This window comes from Anabrus simplex, chromosome 1 (genome assembly GCF_040414725.1).
Source record: "Anabrus simplex isolate iqAnaSimp1 chromosome 1, ASM4041472v1, whole genome shotgun sequence".
In the NCBI taxonomy this organism is placed as follows: domain Eukaryota; kingdom Metazoa; phylum Arthropoda; class Insecta; order Orthoptera; family Tettigoniidae; genus Anabrus; species Anabrus simplex.
The window spans coordinates 402,617,658-402,634,266 of record NC_090265.1 but is presented as its reverse complement, the minus strand read 5'-3'; the positions used below and the strand labels follow the sequence as shown (position 1 = coordinate 402,634,266).

At 42.2% G+C, this 16,609-nt stretch overlaps 1 protein-coding gene across 2 annotated transcripts in view; it reads left to right on the top strand.

Moving 5' to 3' along the window:
• Nucleotides 1–15,408, top strand: part of LOC136866603 (synaptotagmin-5) — a 147,959-nt gene extending 132,551 nt beyond the window's left edge. For both annotated transcript variants that reach the window (XM_067143729.2, XM_067143721.2), the window contains exons 6-10: nt 2,263–2,400; nt 4,525–4,725; nt 9,616–9,765; nt 11,327–11,447; nt 13,292–15,408. In XM_067143729.2, the coding sequence (XP_066999830.2) occupies nt 2,263–2,400; nt 4,525–4,725; nt 9,616–9,765; nt 11,327–11,447; nt 13,292–13,608 (927 nt within the window). In that variant the 3' untranslated portion in view covers nt 13,609–15,408. The remainder of the gene's footprint in view (nt 1–2,262; nt 2,401–4,524; nt 4,726–9,615; nt 9,766–11,326; nt 11,448–13,291) is intronic.
• The last annotated feature ends 1,201 nt before the right edge of the window (nt 15,409–16,609 follow it).

Genomic DNA, 16,609 nt, shown 5'->3' with positions numbered 1-16,609 from the left:
TAATGCAAGGGCTAATCCCATTCTAAAGAGGTGACTTATACGAGAAGACAATTTACATTACGCTAGACTGGAAGAAACGGTTGAGAAAAATAAGTTCACCTCAAAGCAATATGAGTGGGAGCTCGAGAGGGTTAAGCACTCTCTATCCCAATTTTTAGTTTAAAAGATAGAATAGATACTAAGTGTCTTTACATTTTAGGGGAAAAGTTATATGGTGGAAAAGCTTCGGACCTGCCCCGAGAGTTAAACTGCTGAGCTAGCAAAAAAGAAGTTATTAAACGGCCATTACCTTGTGGTTGAACTGCTGCCCGAAGAAAGAGGCGCTTCCCGCCCCCTGCTATGTACTTTACACACTGAAAGATGTTACTGAAGTGGCGCGGAGACCCGAAAATCAGCAGTTTATATACTCTCGCGGAAAGTTCGAGGCGTTTCAGGAATGAGAACACCCTCCCACAAGAATTTTATTGGTTAGGGTTAAGCAACATATCCATGTTGAAGAAGATACACCTGATTGGTCATAAATTAATTAAAGAAATTTGGGATTGGCTAAATTCAAAACAAGGGGAAAGAAAGGGTTAATACTGCCAACTTAAACAATGACTGAAAGAAATTTAACAAAGAACAAACTTATAAACACAAAATTTCTTCAAAAACATAGTTCTTTCACTTCGCACTAGGGTGCATAATTGTATTTCTTCAGTAGTGCCGTCTGGAAGAGAATGTCCACACTTCTTACTACAGGCAAAACAAAAATACATCGAAAACGACCCAGTTCAGAAACTTCAAATTTTACAAGTAGTGACATCTTCTGAGAAACTAGAAAATTACGCAGTAGATAAAGTTCAGACTTCCTCCAGTAGGGGAGTTTCAACTGGCGCAAAGTTTGAATTAGCGGCACGGAGGTGTACCACCCGGTACAATTATTATTATTAATAATAATATTATTATTAATTATATATTGTTAATATTATTAATAATAATAATAATAATCATCATCATGTTTTATCGGCTATATGGCCTGATAGCTACAGTACCTTCATGGTATTCGGGGATGCCGAGGTGCCGGAAGTTCTGGTACGTAGTTCTTTTACGTGCCAGTACATCTGCCGACTTAGACTGGCATATTTCAGCACTTTCAAATACCGCCGGATCGAACCGGGTTTGAACTTGTCATCATGAGCTTAGAAAACCAGCGCTCAACCTACTGAGCCACTCAACTCGGCACTCCTTTTATGAAGAACCAGAGCTGAAATATTTTGTCTTATCAAAATTATTCTTTACAAATCTCATTTCATAATCCTGATATAGGCCTACAATAAATTGTACCCGATTCATGTTCATCAGTAGTCATTTTTCTACTACAATGAACCCCTATTATACGATGGAATATGTATAGCACATAACACATAGGATTTGACAAGACCCATTTTAAGGTCTTTTTTCTTTTCTTTTTTTTTTTTTTTTTTTTTTTTTTTTTTTTTTTTTTTTTTTTTTTTTTGCTAGTGGCTTTACGTCACACAGACACAGATAGCTCTTATGGCGATGATGGGAGAGGAAAGGCCTAGGAGTTGGAAAGAATCGGCCGTGGCCTTGAATAAGGTCAGCCCCAGCATTTTCCTGATGTGAAAATGGGAAACCACGGCAAACCATCTTCGGGGCTGCCGACAGTGGGATTGGAATCCACTATATCCCGGATGCAAGCTCACAGCCGCGCGCCTCTAGCCGCACGGTCATCTCGCCCGGTAGGTCAAAATGGCATTATTATGTTAGGTTGAAACGTCAGCTTAGCGGAGCTCAGTTCAGTTCGGTTTGATGCCTGGTCGGCCCGTATCATTTAACTATATCCGATTAATTCCTCCGTCTTGGGGAATTTGTGCTTTTATTCTGTATTCTGTATTCTGTAAGCGCCAGGAACATCATCTAACTGTCAAACTGGGCCCACGCAGACCACATCCGCTACCTTCCCAGGATGTGGAAAATGCGGCACAGAAGGCAAAAAGTACACAAATTGTTGCGGAGAATCGCCTTAGGTTTAAATTCTGGCTGAGGCAAGAATCGATCTCGAGTCAATCAACTAAAAATATATTCCTTAGACTATATAATCAGCCAATAGATAAATAAATAAATAAATAAATAAATAAGATGTCTTTCAGTGTTATTTTTTATTTTCATATTGATGAAGTGTTGGCAAGCTACAAATTATACCGGCTGGTCCTCGTCTCCTGTTGTTATTATTTATTTATTTACCTTCTTTGTCAACAGAGCGTGTGCACGGTGGACAGTGGTGACTCAGTAGTGGATGGTAAGCCTAATAAGAGCGGTCCACCGATACTTTCCATGAGCCTGCAGTACCTGGCGGCCGAAGAAAACGGCTCGGGCAAGCTTGTCATCGGGATCAAGGTGAGCCATGTCTTCCTTGTTGAAATGTTACGAGCTTGAACACTGATATGCTTGTGTAAGGACTGTTTAGTTATTAAGGCCTAGTGTTGGGATAGAGTGCCCTGAGACTTTTTGTTCGGATTCGAGCAGGGTTTTAGAGTGTAAAAGATAATATACTAATTTCATGTGGCTATTTCTAGCTGAGTGCAGCCCTTGTAAAGCAGACCCTCAGATGAGGGTGGGCGGCATCTCCCATGTGTAGGTAACTGCGTGTTATTGTGGTGGAGGATAGTGTTATGTGTGGTGTGTGAGTTGCAGGGGTGCTGGGGACAGCACAAACGCCCAGCCGCCGGATCATTGGAATTAACCAATGAAGGTTAAAAACCCCGACACAGGTGGGAATCGAGCCCGGGACCCTCTGAACCCAAGGCCAGTACGCTGACCATTCAGCTAACGAGTTGGAAAGTGTAAAAGAGAAACCGTAATAAATCTCTATATATACCTGTTGCAAAGTATTAGATCTCTTAATTGACTTCTTAACAAAGCAGCTCTCCTCCTATGTTGGCGGCAGTAGAATAAGTCAACGGTAATCCATGTCTGTCGTAAGAGGTGACTAAAAGGGAAGTCTGGCTCCCTGGCTTGCTGGTTATTATGCTGGCCTTTGGTTCAAGGCATCCGGGATTCGATTTCCGGCCGGGTCGTGAATTTCAATCTTATTGGTTAATTCCTTTGGCGTGGAGAACGTCTTTCTTCTCAATGATTATATCATTCAGCTAGACAGGGTAAATCATAATAAAAAGTGTCAGGGTTCTGTTAAAACAAGATGTTCTGGGACATCTAGGTTGTTTTGAACGTAATTCACTCACTTGATTAAATAACAACATTTATTACACCGGGCGAGTTGGCCGTGCGCGTAGAGGCGCGCGGCTGTGAGCTTGCATCCGGGAGATAGTAGGTTCGAATCCCACTATCGGCAGCCCTGAAGATGGTTTTCCGTGGTTTCCCATTTTCACACCAGGCAAATGCTGGGGCTGTACCTTAATTAAGGCCACGGCCGCTTCCTTCCAACTCCTAGGCCTTTCCTATCCCATCGTCGCCGTAAGACCTATCTGTGTCGGTGCGACGTAAAGCCCCTAGCAAAAAAAAACATTTATTACATTTACGACACTTATATAACACATTATAATACATAATACTGAGTATTGATGGACAGATGCCCTCGATAACAGTCAGTCACATGTTCCCGTCTCCTCTCGCACGAGGCACCCAAGCATAACAGTCTCTCATCTCCTTCCATCCACACCACTTCCGGCTGAGGGCCTTCAAAATAAATACACACTGAAGGGTGCTGCTATCTGTCCTAAAGTGGTAGCGAGTAACTAGGTGGTCTAGCCATAGCTAGGCCGGAACAAGGTAGACTGTGCAATATGAAAGCCCTACACAGAATCCCTTCAAAAGAACAGAACAAATAGGACCAACACCACTTGATGGGTTGGTTATTAGATTATACAGTGCCCCTGGAAGGATACAGACGTACATGACTGTGAGGGAACTAGTTACTATGTAAGACGTGTTCGTGTTGTTCTTGAACAGTTATTCGATTAATTCTGTGTTCGCTGATGAACACTAGTGTAGGTTTTTATAGATTTCATTTGCATGTCTCATGCCCATATTTGTGTTAAATACCATGATTTGTTCAGCATGTAAGTGATGCTGTACTGGTTTGATATTGTAGTACCTACAACAATTATAATATCACTTCAGTTTAAAGCCTACACAATCCAGATCATCAGCCCGATGGAAATTGGTGTGTGGAAAAATGATGTACTTCTTCGTTGTGTATGAATTACATAAGCAGTGTCCTAGCTCTCCAAAGCTGGGAATACTCATCAGTGAAAGTGCATCTGTATTTTCCTCTGTGTTAAACACTTCAATCTATTCTTACTTACAGTACATAAGAGAACTGGTCCTAGAGTACAGTGTGTTCACTCAGTCTGTGTCTGTCGCCTAGACAATATGAGCAGAGGACTGAGCTTGTATATTGATATATACCGAGCATTTCACAAGGTACTAAGCTGTTCGTTCACCACACCCTACCTGACTGCTGATGGACCATGGTTGATCACTCCACACTCTCTGTTGCAGAGCATTCTTCGCCTTCCGCCCAAGGACTACGTGGGAAGTCTGGAGCCGTTCGTCCTGCTGGAAGTAATACGGACTACTTGGCCGCTGCACCGTCGTGCGGGGACTCCCCTTCACCAGCTAAGAACACGTGCGTTGAGGCACTCCTACAACCCACACTTCCAGCAGGCCTTCGTCATAGACGCGCGACGATCGGAGATAAGGGTAAGTGTCTCTTCTTCCTTTTTTGTTTTGCTATGGGCTTTACGTCGCACCGACACAGATAGGTCTTATGGCGACGATGGGATAGGAAAGGCCTAGGAGTTGGAAGGAAGCGGCCGTGGCCTTAAGTAAGGTACAGCCCCAGCATTTGCCTGGTGTGAAAATGGGAAACCACGGAAAACCATTTTCAGGGCTGCCGATAGTGGGATTCGAACCTACTATCTCCCGGATGCAAGCTCACAGCCGCGCGCCTCTACGCGCACGGCCAACTCGCCCGGTCTCTCTTCTTCCTGTGGATCCACAAACCTCCATGACACGAATAGTTCTCGTGTATGGTTTAAGAACATCGGCAAATAGGAGTTCTGTATTCCGTATCAGATGACTAGGTTGGTCGCTACGTTGTCGTGCGGGAACTCCCCAACAGCAGCTCTACCTCAAGAACGTGGAGCAAGAACGGCTAAGCTCACTGGAGAAGCGGCACTGACTGACAATTGAAATACACGACACTATCCTTATTTCCTCCACTATCTGAAGTGGTTTTCTGTTGTCCACCAAATCAATCATCCTCGCATAGCATAGAGGAGTAACGGCCTTCACTATCGGCACTGTGGAACTGTCAGCTCTATGACTGTCCATCTTTGCCCTCCTTCCCCCAGGAAATAACCTGGTTTATGAACTGTTGTGTATAGTTGGAGATTTCTACTCCTATTTGCAAATGCTATTGTTAAACACATACACGAGCTTAAGCGGTTCTAAAATAATATCGTCAAATATAAGGCAGAAATGTCCTAATTCTGTACTACTCACTGGAAGATAATGATGAGTAACTATCACTACAATGAAAACCTCAGGCTCGATGTAAGGCAGTTATTGAATTTAGCCCAACATGCAAAGTGAACACATGTTTGTAAGTTAGGAATAGCGTTGTTGTATCCTGTATTGTCATTACGATCATTTTCACTTCCCACGTCACTGAGTACACTTAATCCAATGCATGCTCAGTTGTCATTCACTTTTCGTTAAATATCCGAACAACACAAACTAATTCCATGCGAATTAGACGTCATGCTGTTTATTTATCCCAGCTACAATTTACACGGCATTCTGTAATTCGTATTTCATTACCCTACGTCATTCCTATAAAAAGGAAACTAACAGCTATGGCCTCTCAGAGATGCAGCTGGAATTAAGGTTAACTTCACTTGTTCGTCCGTAAACTATGTTAATGCTGTTGAAAGAGCTACTACGCTTCAGTACGCTGTGGATGGGAAACGTGTGCTGGTCTCGTACGCTTGATTACGCTAGGGGCAGGAGGAGGTTAAGGCAGTACTGGTAGGAATTTCATATCAAATCGATTAGCTATGGGCCAGGAATTGAAACTATCCAAAATGGCAATGTGTCTCATATTTCCCGGGCTGAGTGGCTTATACGGTTGAGGCTCTGGCCTTCTGACCCCAACTTGGCAGGTTCCATCCTGACTCAGTCCGGTAATATGTGAAGGTGCTCAAATACGTTAGCCCCGTGTCTGTAGATTTACTGGCACGTAAGAAAACTCCTGCGGGGCTAAATTCTGGTACCTCGACGTCTCCGAAAACCGTAAAAGTTGTTACTGGGACGTTAAAACCAAGAACATTATTTATCTCTGATATAAATACAAGACCTATTAGTATAATCTTACAAATGACGTAAACTTAAGCTTCTCACAGCAGTATTGAAGCTCTAGAGATCGGTAAATGCAAAACGAATACTGGACACTGGAGTGTTGTGCAGGAAATTGGCACAGAAGAATTGTGTTTGTCAATAAGAATATTTTTCCGTCGAAGAGGCTTACAAATCTCAAAATGATGGGGGGTATATTCGGAGTTGACAGAAATTTGCTGAGTTGGCTCCTATGGGCCCTAAGTGGTAACATTGTTTCTTCTGACCTAACTGGTATCGTAGAGTCTGTCAGACCGGTATTTCTTTGAGTACCGATAACTTTAAGTTGAAGATATGCCACATAGCACAGCCCACTGTGTTGTTTACATAAAAGAAGTAAAATGCGTCAGTAGAAAGGTCTTTGCTTGATTTGCTTTAAGAAACTTATTGTACTATGTAAACGTTTACAAGCATAATTAAACGTAATATTGCAAGAAATACCCCATTGTAACTAAAAACAAAAAACCTATGAACTCAAAATCGAGAGAAAGCCATGTTTTATATCGTCGTTGCCGGGACGAAACCTCCTATGTGTTAGTTTTTTGGAGATATACTGACCCGCAGCACATACATTATGAAGAGCGAGAATGCCTTGACAACTGACACACAATATTGTACCTTAGATAACAGAACCTTACCGGCTAAAGTTCTAAACTAAAATATTTCACATAGGAGGTTTTGTCCCGGCAACGACGATATGTTTTTCCTACTAGAACAGTGAAATAAGGTTACCAAACATAATTTTTCATTTATTTGTTAATCTAAAATTAATATAAAACCTACTTTTACTGAACATGGTGAAGAAAACTTAGATTAGTGGTCCAAATACCCTCATTGGCAAGAGCAAGCGATTTCTTGTCCGACTCGTTGGCTGAATAGTCAGCGTACTGGCCTTCGGTTCAGAGGGTCCCGGGTTCGATTCCCGGCCGGGTCGGGGATTTTAACCTTCATTGGTTAATTCCAATGGCTTAGGAGATGGGTGTTTGTGCTGTCCCCAACATCCCTGAAACTCACACACCACACATACCACTATCCTCCACCACAATAACACGCAGTCACCTGCACATCCGATGTTCTCGGCTAGAAATAGCCATACGAAAATATTATTATTAGTGATTTCTTTACAGTCTTGCTATGTTCATTACTGCAGCTTGCTTGTGCGTTCATTTACCAAAATAAATAAATAAATAAGGCATCACTGGGCCAATAGAGATATAAACGACTAAGCAGTAAAAGGAACAGACGAAGAGATTGCAGTTACAGTATCATACGTCTGTGAGACCGCTTGTCAACTTTTGCACGACATGCAGTACAAACTAAAATTAACTACAAATTCAAAATCTAGGAAAAGCCGAGGAATTAGGCAACGCGATTCTGCCCGCTCAGAGCTAGCACTCCAAGTGGAAGATACGTAACAGCAGGCTGACGCCAGGCGAGCAGTGTATAATTTTTTTTGCTAGTGGCTATACGTCGCACCGACACAAATAGGTCTCATGGCGACGATGAGATAGGAAAGGCCTAGGAGTTGGGTGGAAACGGCCATGGCCGTAATTAAGGTACAGGCTCAGCATTTGCCTGGTGTGAAAATAGGAAACCACCGAAAACCATCTTCAGGGCTGCCGACAGTGGTATTCTAACCCACTATCTCCCGGATGCAAGCTCACAGCCGCGCGTCTCTAACCGCACGGCCAACTCGCCCGGTTAATGTAGAAATAAGAAAGGGGGAATACAGTATAAATGGCGGTCTCACAGACTCTATGATGCTAGTTAAGTTTTGGACACCAACCAGTGTGCACACGAAGACATTGACCAAAGATCTCAATAACAGTAAGATTCGGTACAAACTCATAAGACTCGGAAAATTCCAGCAGTGGCTCAAAATGAATGTGCTAGTCCTGATATAGCTCTATGGACTACACATTGTAGCCGGTTCCTTTAGGTAATGTCCTGCAAAATAACAAGTCTGAAGTATTCACTTGTTTATATAGTGGTAGATCTTCCGGTAGATACGCTGTGTAATTCCATTGATAAAAAAGTCACAGAGAGGTTTTGCGTACGTCCACAGGCGGTGACTTCGAACAGTGAATTGTGTTCAAAACATATCCCTGTATCACGTATTTTCTAAATATCAAAATATATCAAAATATATCTGTGAACTAGTGATGGGCAGTTTGAGACGGGGTCACGGGATTTCTCGAGACTAGTGCAGGCACTGTTTCTCGTGAGTAATTTCGAGAGTTCTCGAGAGCGTTGTACCCGCAATGTGTGGCGAGCAGCGTGTCGTAGGCCTACAGGTAGCCGGAGCTGAATGTTGTGTGCCGAGTATGCGAATAGCTAACCACGGGCCTTCTCCATTCCTTAAATACGTGTCAACAACCGACTAGGCAATCGTTTCTTTCATTTATACCGAGGTCTATTTTGACGCAATATCACATAATTATAAAGAATAGGCATTCAGGTATTCTGTGCAGAGGTAAGTACACGAATGCGTAGGATAAGTACAGAAACTGATGGCTACTGTAGGTACACCTACATGGATAATAGAGGCGTGTATGATTCGAACTCGAGTGTCTTGCTGCATATGCAACCACCATTACGCATGAGCGGAACGTGTAATCTAAAATGCCTGGCAATTCTTTCGACAGGTAGACTGAGGTGTACATTGTTATCAAACCCCACATTCAGTATCATATGACCACTGCTTGTGTTTACCGACATGCTAGTGACGAAGGAAATATTTCTTTGCCATGTTATAGAGTATTTGCGTCGTAATTAGGTACTTAGGTATAAGACGTTGCAACGTCTAATTGTACGCGACAACTTTAAGACGATGTCAAAAACGCAACGTAAGTCGTGGATGAAGATTATTTTGAAGATATGTCGCATAGCACAGCACGCTGCGTTGTTTATACAAAAGAAGTAAAATGCGTCAATATAAATATTTGTGGGATTATCAGACACTTAAAAACACATAGTATCACTGAAGGGGAATCGTCGCAGACAACAGTTCAGGCTTGACCTGCATCACAAGAAGCTATCCTATCGACAACAATTACGAGGTACCAAGGTAGATGTACATCCTATCTACAGTTATTCACAAATTATGCAGGGTTATTCATCTAAGATGTCCACCTCAAATAACTCGTGAACTTTTTAACTGTCACCCAAAGAATGTATCAGTTTTGTGTGTTCTAGGACTGGTGTCTGCGAGTTGCTGCCTTCGACCAAGACCGTTTCGGTAACCCGACGGAGTTGTGCCATTTGGATGTGGCTCTGAAAGATGTGAAGGGTTTGACGCGTGGACTGGAGTCTCATCTCACTTACTCCCTACAGCCATCCAACAGGGTAAGGCACTTCTAATATATTAGATTTAATCGAAACACTGTTTAGTGGACTTAGTTAATAGTTTTTCGCCAAGATGGCCATAGTTTCAATCCCGGTCAATGAAGTGAGATATTTCGAAATGGAAGTCAATTCTAGTGGTTCTCATCCCACATAAAACCGCAGGTTCCTTTGCTGATAATTTAGGATATGATACATACATACATACATACATACATACATACATACATACATACATACATACATACATACATACATACATACATACATACATACATACATACATACGTCTTCATTATAGACTCTTATGCTTTTCAACCATCTGCTACAATCAACGTATGAACTATGCGCTTCCACAAAGCTCTGTTTGTATCGAGCGCAGTTTACTTCCATATTTCTTGCCACTGAATCATTAAAACTGAGACTAATCACCGTTGTCTTTGTATCCCTTTGTTTCCATAGCCGAGCCGATTCTTCTGCTAGGGAAATATTCGTCTCAAGTCACACATTGCCGACATCGATCTATACGAGTAGTTCCATCCATCGAGTTCATTCGTAACTAGGGTTTTATCTCCTCATTGTGAGTGTCCTACTGCCATTGTTATCACCTATTTCTACCTGGGATCATTCTCAGAGCTTTCATGTCTCTTACTTCCATCTTGTGAATAGAATACTCTGAGTCTACCAGCTTTCACTCCCATATTGCCAAGTCCATCTGAGAACACAGCGAAACAAGGAACATTTCATGATTTTTAAAAAATAGAAAGGCTTAGGGGAGTAAGAAAATATAGCCAAATCCGTAAATTAAACCTTAGAAGACTAACTGTCAAATAATTATTAAAAATACCCGAAACAGTAGAGTTAGCCATACTGTGGCAGTTGCGATTTACGTGTTTTCTGCAAGAAAAGAGTTTGTCAAGAAATTATTATTTAACATTGTCGCAGTGAAATCGGTGTTTGTCCAAGCTGGAAGTCTCAGGTAGCGGTCACTGGCTGCAGTTACAATCTGCGGGCGATTCTCACAACGGAAGCTCTTGTATCCATGTAATGATTTCATTTTCAGACCACGTCACTTCGATTCACTCTTCCACGTCTGACAATTTCTCCTGTTGATAGCCCTTTTTATCGTAAAATGACATCGACTTTTGTTTCCCTTGTGATGCCCTATCGTCCATACAATGTACACAGCGAGATAATAATCCTTTCTTCGGGCGGTACGCCTTCAAATAATACGCTCGCTGTCCTTTAACCTTGTTTTTCCTTTCGGGACTGTAACATTTACAAGAAACTTAAGGAATTACTCTATTGAATGAACCGTTCAGTTAAACTATTTATGAGAGTTCCGGAGGTAATACCTAACTTGTTTCGACGCGTGTATTCTTGGATCTGCACCATCTTCATATGGCTGAGCGTGAGCCAAATAGATGACAGTTAAGGATATGTTGTGAGTTTCCATTGTAAGTTTATTTTTCTCATATATCGGCCAAGAGAATACTTTCATAATTCTTGGAGAGTACTAGTACGTGGAAACATAATGTAATAATAGGTGACTGTTTATCCGCAGGAAATGGGAGAGTTGCTACTCGGCCTCAGCTACCTTCCCACTGCCCAGAGACTGACAGTCAGTGTGATACGAGCCGCACGCCTCAAGTTCCTGTCAGTGGCGGAGTCAGCCACTGAGTTCAGTAAGTTGCCGGTCGCACTTAACGACCACATTTCCACTTTAATCTTATGGTTAGAGGAGAAAATTCATGTCTTCTTTCCCTAGGCAACACTTTAATTCATTTTCTTGTATTTAGTTTGCATTCCTGTTTCGCTAGTGTTAAAACATCATTTAACAAGGTAATAGAAGTGTTTAACAAATTAATTTCGTGTTCTCTAGAATTAAAACACCGCGTGTGTCTCATTCGTTCATTCATCCATTCATTCTTTTGCGCACTACGTCGTTCTAAATTCCATCAGTCCAAGGTATTCTCAAAAGCAGATCGCAGCAACCAAATGCCCTGAAATGCAATATTTCCGTATTTTTTTCAGGGTGAACATTTCTGAAGCGTGGCTGAAAGCCCTCAAGACAAGACATTGTACATAATATTTTCATAATTTTCGATAATCTTCCCTTTCCTTCACTCGTGTTCAGCCAGTCCCTGCAATTAACGGTGTCCAATTGTCGCTTGTGGAATCGTAAACATTTCACTTAGTTTGGTAGACTGATTGTTATAATTTCTGGCACAGTGAGAAGAGCATCTACCTCACTTTTCGTCCAATGAAAATCCACAGCCAGTTTCCAGTCATTCGACCGGGTCGGGAATGGAATGAATGAATGAATGAATGAAGCCCCATCTAGCGGCGAGGATAGGAATTGTGCCGGCTGCCGAAGCCTGTCATACTCCTCTAGGGCAATGATTAATGAATGATAGATGAAATGAAATGATATTGGAGTGTGTTGCTGGAATGAAAGATGACAGGGAAAACCGAAGTACCCGCAGATAAACCTGTCCTGCCTATGCTTTGTCCAGCACAAATCTCACATGGAGTGACCGGGATTTGAACCATGGAACCCAGCGGTGAGAGGCCTGCGCGCTGCCGCCTGAGCCACGGAGGCTTTTTTTTTTTGTCTAATAGGGACTATAGTCTCAAACTTTGCTTTGCGGCTATTTTTAGTGTACATAACGGATATTTACGCTGAAGCAAATAATACAAATGAAATGGCTCAGTTAATAATAATAATAATAATAATAATAATAATAATAATAATAATAATAATAATAATAATAATAATAATAATAATAATAATTTTTACGGTTTCCGGAGAGAGGCTGATGGGCTAGAGCAGGGCCTCTCAAACGCCCAAAATCTCACGCGTGCAGATAGAGGCGCAAGAGCTCCGTGCACTGTGCATCGCTGCCGCTCGGCATGGCTCGGATCAACGCTTCGTCTCTGGGCTACTCGGCTAAGCTCGGCTCAAGTCAGCCCGGATTTGGAGCGCTACGGCGCAAGTGGGGCAGAGGGAGACAGGCGGAGCGAGCGAGACAGGCGTGAGGAAAGAGAGAGTAAGCGCTATTGCTCCAAATAGAGGAGTGGGGGGTCTGCACTCTGGTCAACCAAGCCAAGTCGTCTTTTGCACCGTGCACAGTGCATGCACCACGCGCATGCACCCTGAGAGGCCCTGGGCTAGAGTATACCTTTATTCTCAGTACTGAGGCTATATCATGCATTCCAAGTACACTCTGATATATTTTGACATGTAAAGACGAACTAGAATAACATTAGAAGACCTTTAAGGCCATCACTATTTATAGAAATTAAAATCCTACTAGGAATCGTAACACAAGGTGGTAATGCCGGTATTAATTTCAAAGGATTCTTTGACGGTGTCATAACTGCAAGATGAGTTCCACACCTTTAATCACTCTCAAATGTCGATCCCATACCCGCACTCCTAGGGAGAGGTCCAGTTGTACCATTCGGTCAAGAGATATTTTTTACTTTTGAGCATTTTTTAATGTACAACTTGTCCTATCTGTTTCAGATCCATTTGTTCGAGTGATACATCTACACGGTAGCACTGGACGTTCAGTAAAGCGAAAGAAGACAGCAGTTCGCCCAGGAAGTGATGCTCCAGAGTTCAACGAGACACTCACATTCGACCTGACCGCGACTCAACTGGAGAGTGCTGTGTTCTTGGTGCTTCTATGTTCCCGAGCAGCGTCTTCCAAGAATAGGGACCGCTGTCTGGGGAAGGTGGCTTTGGGTCAGCTGGTGGGCGTGAAACGAGCCCGGGACCACTGGCTATCCGTTATGCAAAGTCCTCGCTCCGTGCATTCTGCGTGGCACATCCTCAAGTAGATGACAGTGAGGTAGTGTCATGTCTTCCGAGGAGGTCGATCACTGTTTTGGGAATGTTTGCTAGTACGTTCCGAAAAGAGCCAATATTACTGGCTGAGACATTTCCCCGTAAAATCAGTGTGGCAAGTTCTGAAGAGAGAGCGGAGAGGTTAATTGGGGGTACTTGTAGGCCGTCAGTTGGAAAGCCCTAATTTTGTATCTATAACACTTAATGAACATTCCTGGTATAACTTCAGATTGTACGGAAACAAGATATGGCATTGCATATTATACTAGAAGAGTTAAAAAGTAACCGAACATTGCTATGTTCTCAACTTTTCCTCCTTGCCTGCTTGGAGTATAGCCTATGGACCAAGGAAAGAAAAAAATACTCTCACTGTTCTCCGAATGCAGGGGTTGGTACATTTTGAATTCATTCCTGGAATTGAACTGTCACTAAGCAGACGTATGTTACTATTCTTCGGTGTCTTTATCATGCATTGCGACGTAAAAAGCTCATTTGTGACAACGACAGTATTTTAATTTTCATCATGCCAACACCCCAGCACAATGGTCGCTCTATAACACTGTTGTCCTTCCTCATACTCCGTATTCTTCAGATCATGCTCCACGGGATTCCTACCTGTTTCCGAAAGCCAAAACCGTGCTCAAGGTACGGAGGTTCCCGTTAGCCGATGAGATGAAGACCAATACTTGGAAAGTGAGCAAGAATGAACTGCAGGACCTTTTCAAAGAGTGCTAGGAACGATGACGGAAGCGTATCACTGCCTAAGAGGCTTACTTTGAAGGGTTGTTGTGTATAATATTTTATGTCCTCTGTAGGTTCTACAAATGTTCAGTTGAATTTGCTGTTATATGCATCCCGTTTTCGTTCGTGTGTGCCACTATGACTACGTTCATCTCCTTTGCTTCTTCCCTTCCTTTCTCCTTTCCTTTCCGATATTTTCCAATCTCTTCTTTCCTCAGTCCAAAAGGCACCGCTCTTCTTTCTGGCTTTACCTTTCCCTGGAAACCTCAAGAGTTATTCTTGGATAGCCGAGGTGAATGGTTCAGACGGCATAGGAAAAGTAATGTACACCAATATCATACCAGCTGCCCTCTCAAACCACACTTAAGTGTGTACTGAAAACCAACATGGGCTGAGTCAATAATGTTTTATCCCAATCTGCATTGCCTTTTGTGGAATGATTCCTAAACGGGTGCCTCAAATATGAAGGTTGAAGTTATATGCATTTTGAATTACAGGAATTACGACTCACTTACTCTCGACACCTTAAACATAAATACTTTTATTGTCGCGGGTTTTTAAATTGTCTTCCACCTCCAGAAATTTTCTGTGCTGTAATTGTTCCAAAGACCTTTCCCTTTCCCAGCATTTCAAGATATACCGTACATGACGAGTGGCTGTTGACTGTAGAGTATATATTTTTAATAACTGGACTCACAGGCAATGGCTGTTATTGAAACTCGTCTTGTATGTTTCCACCTGTGATATAAACATGATTTATTTTCATACTGACGCTATAACTTACTGTACCAATAGTTATATCAATGTTACTGTGCAGCTATATCAAGAGATAGACTGTTCCTAAAGTAAAAAAAAAAAAAAAAAAAAAAAAATGTTTGCGTGGTGTGGTGATGTAAAATTTACATTCTCCTGTCTTGTGTTTTCCAATATTTACTGTTTTTGTTTAGTTATTATATAATTTTATTTATTAATACCATTACTATATTCTCTGATTACAATCCTGTAAAATTCTGTAAATATTTTGTTAAGTTAAACTTATTGATGTTCTGAAACATTCTTTCCCATCATTCTTGAATTAATATTTTTTAGGCACGTTGATGCTAATGAAGTTTTATTGTGTGTGTAATATGATAATATATTTTCTAAGCTAGCTTGCAGTTTCACGTGACTCGATATCGCGATCGTAGCCACGAAACTCCCAATTTTTACACGGAAGAGACGCGACTTTATGCACTGATCGAAGTTAGAACCACATTCACCATGGCGAGATGCCTGTGACGGTGTCACTCAGATACCACACACACTGTTTTATAAATATGTATATTGTCCGCCTCAGTAGCGTAACGGTTAGTGTTATTAGCTGCCATCCTCGGGGGCCCGGGTTCGATTCCCGGTACTGCCAGAAATTTAACAATGGCAGGAGGGCTTGTATGTGGTTGGAATGGTACATGCAGCTCACCTCCATTCGGGGTGTGCCTGAAAAGAGCTGCACCACCTCGGGAATAATAATATCTATATTATTATTATTATTATTATTATTATTATTATTATTATTATTGTTCGTTCTTTCTGTTTGTCTTAATCCGTTTACCCTCCAGGGTTGTTTTTTCACTACGACTCAGCGAGGGATCCCACCTCTACTGCCTCAAGAGTAGTGTCCTGGAGCTTGAGACTTTTGGGCCTGGGAGATACAACTGGGGAGCAGGGCCAGTACCTCGCCCAAGCGGCCTCACCTGCTATGCTGAACAGGGGCCTTGTGGGGGCATGGGAAGATCGGAAAGGGCAGACAAGGAAGAGGGAAGGAAGCGATCGTGGCCTTAAATTAGCTACCATCGCGGCATTTGCCTGGAGGAGAAGTGGGAAACCACGGAAAACCACTTTCGAGGATGGATGAGGTGGGAATCGAATCCTCCTCTGCTCAGTTGGCCTCCCGAGCCTGAGTGGATCCCATTGGCAGCCCTCGTACCACTTTTCAAATTTCATGGCTTGGGGGGGGGGGGCGTGTGGCAGGTAATCTCACTAACTACTACACCACAGAGGCGGGCATTATTATTATTATTATTATTATTATTATTATTATTATTATTATTATTATTATTATTATTATTATTATTATTATTATTATTATTTTGACAGCCTTCCTCAGAAATTTCTGTTAGTCTTTCCTGTTCAGTGCCGTACTATTTAAGTTCTAAATTCCTATGATTCCCATGTACTGACGCATACATTCCTCCCATCTTAGCTTTGGTCTAT